The 6,487-nt window shown below is 32.5% G+C and overlaps 2 protein-coding genes across 2 annotated transcripts in view; both read left to right on the forward strand.

The window, feature by feature from the left end:
• Positions 1 to 1,034: 1,034 nt before the first annotated feature.
• Positions 1,035 to 1,640, forward strand: LOC145964940 (uncharacterized). Its single transcript, XM_083088088.1, has one exon. The coding sequence runs from the start codon at positions 1,035 to 1,037 to the stop codon at positions 1,638 to 1,640; it is 606 nt and encodes a 201-aa protein (XP_082944214.1).
• A 4,171-nt stretch (positions 1,641 to 5,811) lies between these two features.
• LOC145964941 (uncharacterized) overlaps positions 5,812 to 6,487 on the forward strand; it is a 1,998-nt gene continuing 1,322 nt past the window's right edge. Inside the window, exons 1-3 of the mRNA XM_083088089.1 lie at positions 5,812 to 5,969; positions 6,142 to 6,243; positions 6,465 to 6,487. The exon at positions 6,465 to 6,487 is cut by the window's right edge and continues 88 nt beyond it. Of these exons, the coding sequence (XP_082944215.1) occupies positions 5,941 to 5,969; positions 6,142 to 6,243; positions 6,465 to 6,487 (154 nt within the window). The 5' untranslated portion in view covers positions 5,812 to 5,940. The remainder of the gene's footprint in view (positions 5,970 to 6,141; positions 6,244 to 6,464) is intronic.

Below are 6,487 nucleotides of genomic sequence, written 5' to 3' on the forward strand. Positions count from 1 at the left end.
TAGCACGGTTGCTACTGCAGGAATTTTGTTACAAAAACAAAATTCAAGACATTGGTCGCCAATAGCATACTATAGTCAAGCAACCAACCAATCAGAAAGTCGCTATCATAGCTTCGAGTTAGAAATGTTGGCAGTAATTAAAACTATCGAGAGATTTCACATTTACTTATACGGTTTATGTTTTACGATCGTTACGGATTGCCATGCGTTAGTATACGCGGTTGACAAAGCGAATATTAATCCAAGAATCGCCCGTTGGATTCTTAAACTCCAAAACTACAAGTTTAAAATTATGCATAGAGATGGAAAAAAGATGGCTCACGTAGATGCGTTAAGCCGAATTGTTCACAATATAGAAGCCCTTCCACTCGAAAAAGAATTGATATATAGACAATTACAAGATCCTAAAATTAAAGTAATAGCCAAAGAACTTGAAACACAAGATCTCGACAAATTTGAGCTTATTGAAGGCCTAGTTTTTAGAAAAGGTCCCGATAAACCCCGTTTCGTAGTACCCGAAGCTATGATATCCAACATTATTCGAATACATCACGACGAGATGTCACATTGCGAAGTTGAAAAAATGGTTCAGGGAATTGGAAACAATTATTGGTTTTTTGCGTTGAGACGAAAGGTTCAAGATTATGTCAATAATTGTATTACATGTTTAATGTCCAACTCTGCGATAAACGCGCGTGAAGGAGAGATGCAGATTACGGATACTCCCTCCCGTCCATTTGAAATAATGCATATTGACCATTACGGGTCTATGAAAGAATCACTTGCGGGGAAAAAGCATATTCTAGTGGTAATAGAAGCATTTTCACGTTTTACATGGCTACTCCCAGTAAAATCTACTACATCTAAAGAGACCATTCAATCATTGTCCAATTTGTTTTTAAATATAGCCATTCCGTCAACTCTAATCGGACAGAGGAACTGCTTTTTCTTCACAAGACTCTATCGGATAGAGGAACTGCTTTTTCTTCATAAGACTTTGCTAACTTCGTTGTAATAATAAGATTACGCACCACATGGTGGCGGTAGCAGCCCCTTGGGTTAATGGACTCGTAGAAAGAGTCAACAGATTTATTACATCTTCTCTAAAGAAAATAGTTGATGAAGATAATAAATGGGACATCTATATCCCTACAATTCAATACGTAATAAATAATACGTTCCACGCTGCAATAAAAGAGTCCCCTGCTAAGGTTCTCTTTGGTTGCGATCAGTATAATCATACTGATGCCAAATTAGTAGAGTTTCTGCGTAATATCGCTAAAAGTAATTTTAACTACGAGGAGGAGCGCGAACGTATCAAAGATATTGCATTAGAATCCACTAAAAAATTGAAAGAATATAATAAAATATATTACGATGTGAGGCATAAAAAACCTTCTCAATATAAAGAAGGAGACTTCGTGCTCATCCGGGATACTATTAAACCGGGCGAGGAAAAGAAACTTAAACCTAAATATAAAGGTCCCTATAAAATAGCCAAAGTTTTGAATAAAAATAGATACGTCATACAAGACATCCCAGGCTTTAATATAACTCAAAAGCCATATAACTCGATTTTATCTTCAGATAGAATAAAACACTGGATCAAACCTATCGGTTTTATAGAAACATATAAATAATATATATATTTTTGTACAGCCTAAAGCTAAAATTATTTGTAATCGTTATTAGTTTATAGTTAATATTTAAGTTTGTATTAATTATTTTAAGAATATAAGCAGTATTGTATACATCAGTATTATATAATAACTAATACTCTTTTATTAAGCCAAAGTTAAGTTGTGCAATTTAAATTTAAGTTACAGTTTAGTATGGCTAATTTATACTTTATTCAACCTATAGCTTTTAATTTAAAACATTGTTATTTTATGTTCAAAGTTCGACATTTCCTGTCATTCTTTATGTGAAAAATTATTTTTTTTATAAACGTTCGGGTCGAACGTAACCGTCAGAATGGCCGAACTGTAAGGAATAACCTAAAAGATGGCGGTAGTTGCCATCAAGCGCGGCAACTACACGGCGTTAAGGCGCATGCGTCCTGGAGAGGATGAGGTGATTGGCTCGCCTGAGGAGCGAGCGGGAGACAGGCAGTCTTTTGTGAGCCAAGCAAGAAGTAAGGCGACAATATACGTGTTTAGGAGAAAGGCAGTTTTATCTTGACATCCACCTACACATTATCACGTCCTCCTTATCGTGCTAATCCTTGACTTCCCGGATAGTCTTTATTATTAACTCCTTTATTAATAATTAAAAACAACTATCCTACAGTTATGTCTTATTGCATCAATGTCATTTTGATTTTAAGCGAGACTTAAATATGTATTAAGAACATATGTTGGCGGCTCTAGATATCAAATATATATATACATATATATATATATATATATATATATATATATATATATATATATGATTTAAATCGGCCGAAGAGCCAAAACGCGAAAATTAATTTTTTTACGACATTTAAACTTGACGGATTGTCAAGATTAATTAGGAATTGTGTCTCTTAGTCTGAGACTATCAATTCTTTTATTCCTCCTTTCTCCCCGGTAGAAAAATTGGCGAAAAAAATATTGAGACTCGGGTTCGATTCCCGATTCAGCGACTTTCGGACCAATATTTTATTAGCCAATTTTTCTACAGGGGGGAAAGGAGGAATAAAGAAATTGATAGTCTCAGACCAAGAGACACAATTTCTAACTAATCTTGGCAATCCGTCAAGTTTAAATGTCGCGAAAAAATTAATTTTTTCGTGTTGGCTCTTCGGCCAATTTAAATCATATATATATGGGTCATTCCATCAAATAAAAATTATTTTTGGGCGTCACTGTCGCCAATCTTCTTGAAACTCCGTAAGTTTATTATTGATATCGAAAAAAGAAACCTGTGCATATTTCAAATTTTTTAAGCAATTAGTTTCTCCACAATTATATGGAGAATTTTATCGATTTTTAATTTTCTTTTTTCCTACTTTTATTGATCTCGGTATGTTTCTAAATTGATCAAATAATAAAAAAATAGTGTTTTTGCGTAAAAAAAATCTCAGCTTTTCGATAAAAATATTCATTTTCTATTTAGAATGTCGGAATGCTATTAAAATTGCAATTAAAGTGAAAAAACTTATTTTTTCGTTATTGCCCAAATTTTCCGGATGAATTTGATATTTTTTTCAGAAAGTTAAGAATTTTTTACATAAAATATGTGCTAATTATGTGAAACTAGGTGTCGTGCATAATATCGGGATAACCGATCCAGCAGTGCGTCTTCGTGTACGAGATGAAGAAAGGATTCTGGAAGCATTTTATGAAAATCCTGGAACTAGCGTGCGTCATGTGGCACACGAATTTGGTTTTTCGCGATACGCAGTACATCACGCTTTACGTGTAATGGATTACGGTCCGTATCATTACCAACGTGTGTAACACATTTTATCGAGGGATTTTCAACCACGGATCAACTTTTGTGAAGGTACTGTCATCATCAATTTTTTACATTTACGATACATTCAGCGTACAGTAACGGCATTTTGAACAATTTTCACAAATATTTAAATTGATAGTGGAATAGGCCTATGGGGGAAACCACTATAAAAAAAGCGCACCATGCTATCTACCGCAAGGTGGTATGGAAATGATAGCGCATCATTTTCTCGCCACTAAAAGGACCGGTCATTTTTCGGCGCGGTATTGCGATATATCGCACGCCACCATTATGTCTCGGAGAGCGATCCGCCCATTGCTTCGCCGCGCGCCTAGTATAAGATTACAGTGGGACGACTCTCGTCGCCGCGCGCTTCTACTCACGCAGATTGGCCGATATTCTTTATTTAATTTTTCGTTAATTATTGCGAATATCACAAAACAGTACAAGTCCTTCCTTCTTAATTTGAGCCAATCTACCTCCTTACTTCGTGACCGCGAAAATTTCCCTGACACCCTGTATAGTTATGTTCAATTAAACGTAGTTGTAAATTATTTTAAAATATGTTGTGTTTAATTATACATTGAATTATACATAATTATACATTGAATTGTAAAATAAATAAATACTAAAAACATAATAAATACATAAAATAAATAATATTAATGTATGTAGTGTTAATGTATTCAGTTTTACACAAAAAAAGTATCCAGTTTATAAATCAACATCGATGTATGCAGATAACACTATCAATTTTATTGTAAGTAAATATTGGACAAACAATAAGACAGATAAAGAATTAATTACGCGTACATATATACATCGTATATTATCACAATAAGCTACTTAGTATAATATAAAGCCGGATCTACATTGGTCGTATCGTAACGTCGCAAGTCGTAAATCGTAGGCAAATTAACCAACCATAGTCGATTATTTCAAAAATAATTATCAACCATGATTGGTCAACTTGCCTACGACTTACGACTTGCGACGTTACGATACGACCAATGTAGATCCGGCTTTATGCAGAATGCGCGTTACTTTAAACATGTAACATACTTCATATAATATCTAATAAAAAAATTTATTTTATATAAAGTTTATTATTTGCCATAGTAACATATAAACTATGGTAACAAAAAATAAATATTAGGTGAGCAAAAAAGTTCTGAGCTTTAGATTTCATACAATCAAAACAACAATTTAAATTTTATTTATCTTCTCGCCCTTTTGCGGTTTTAAAGCGTTGACATTTGGCTTTTTAAAATGTCGTGCAGTTTGGCGTTTGATACACATAATCTCAAAAATTAGTAATGTTTACAATGGCAATAACAAAAGAGCATATTCGATTTTCTATCCACTTCGCGTTTCATCTGAAAAAAAATGCTGCTGAAGCCACTGAAATGATTTGTGCTGCATATGGAGAGAACGCTGTAAGTCATTTGAGCGATGCATTAGAGAAAAAGAGGCCATTTACTGGCCATGGAAGTCGTCAAGTAATCCTATTTCATGACAATGCCCGACTACATGTTGCGAAAGCGACTCAGGACTATATCTTTGCGTCAGGCTGGGAACTTCTTCCGCACGCGGCGTATAGCCCAGACATGGCGCCTTCCGATTACTATCTATTTCTGTCGCTGCAGCATTACTTGGCTGATACACATTTCGTGAGACATGAAGAGATACGAAAATGCATTGATGACTTTATCGCTTCGAAGCCGGTGAGCTTTTATCACCAAGGAATTCGCAAGCTACCCGAAAGATGGCAAAAGGTCATCGATGCAAACGGGGAATATTTCGCTGATTAATATTTTGTTGTTTGTTTTTTAATAAAGATTGAATTTTGCAAAAAAAAGCTCAGAACTTTTTTGCTCACCTAATAAATTTAAATTCAAGCTTTTGAATTCGTTTTCCGGTCTTGATAAAAGTTTATTAAAAAATGTCTAAGAAAATATCGGATAAGAAAAGTATGTATAAAATATAATTTTATAACAGTATATATTATAATAAATATATATTATGTATTATAATAAATATGTAATGAAAATTACATATTTATTATAATTACATATATATTATAGAAGTAGTACATATATATTAATACACAATTAATTTTAAATTAAAAAACTAATTCAAAACGCATTTTATTTCAGTTAAAGTGAAATACGATAAATCCTTGGAAGAAGAAATTACAAAAACCAATATTTTAATAAACTCTAAAAATATTACCATGTGAGTATTTAACTTATTCTCTCTCTCTCTCATTCTCTCTCTCTCATTATTCTCTCTCCCATTCTCTCTCCTATTCTCTCTCCCATTCTCTCTCTCTCTCTCTCTCTCTCTCTCTCGCTCGCTCGCTCGCTTTCTTTCTACTTACTACCTTTGTCTCACTTATATATATTAATTTAGATCTCATTAATTTATAGTAAACCCCAAGATATTCAAACAAACTCTTCAAAAATTGACATCAAATCTTCAACTATTGCAATTAAAAAAATGTTGACAAACACAGAGGAGTCACCCACGTAAGTTTATATTTAATTATACAATGTATACATATATGTAAATATATTTATATATCACATACAATTATCTACATTTTTTATAAATATTATTTATAAAATAATATTTATAAAAAGAGACACACACAATTTATGTTCTGCTTTATATATTAATTTAAATCTTATTAATTTATAGTAAGCCCCATGACATTAAAAAGAATTCTCCAATAACTGTTAGTAAAACAACTCCAACTACTTCAGTGGAAGAAATGTCAACAGACACAGAAGAATCACCCACGTAAGTTTATACTTAATTATACAATATACAAATTATCTACATTTTTTTATAAATATTTTTATACACACACCCATATATATACACACACATATATATATATATATATATACATATATACACACAATTTATGTTCTATCTATATGTATATAAAGATAAAACATAAGTTGATGATACATTTATATTTATGTTTTTAATAAATCTTTTAATATTTACATATATAGAACATCTGAAACTCAAGACGTCT

Source organism: Camponotus vicinus, unplaced genomic scaffold, assembly GCF_025532165.1.
Source record: "Camponotus vicinus isolate PSW18456_S1 unplaced genomic scaffold, iyCamVici1.0 SCAF_14, whole genome shotgun sequence".
Classification (NCBI taxonomy): domain Eukaryota; kingdom Metazoa; phylum Arthropoda; class Insecta; order Hymenoptera; family Formicidae; genus Camponotus; species Camponotus vicinus.

Excerpts from the sequence above, each read along its gene's own strand:
- LOC145964940 (XM_083088088.1), top strand. The coding sequence starts at position 1,035 with ATGGTGGCGGTAGCAGCCCCTTGGGTTAATGGACTCGTAGAAAGAGTC.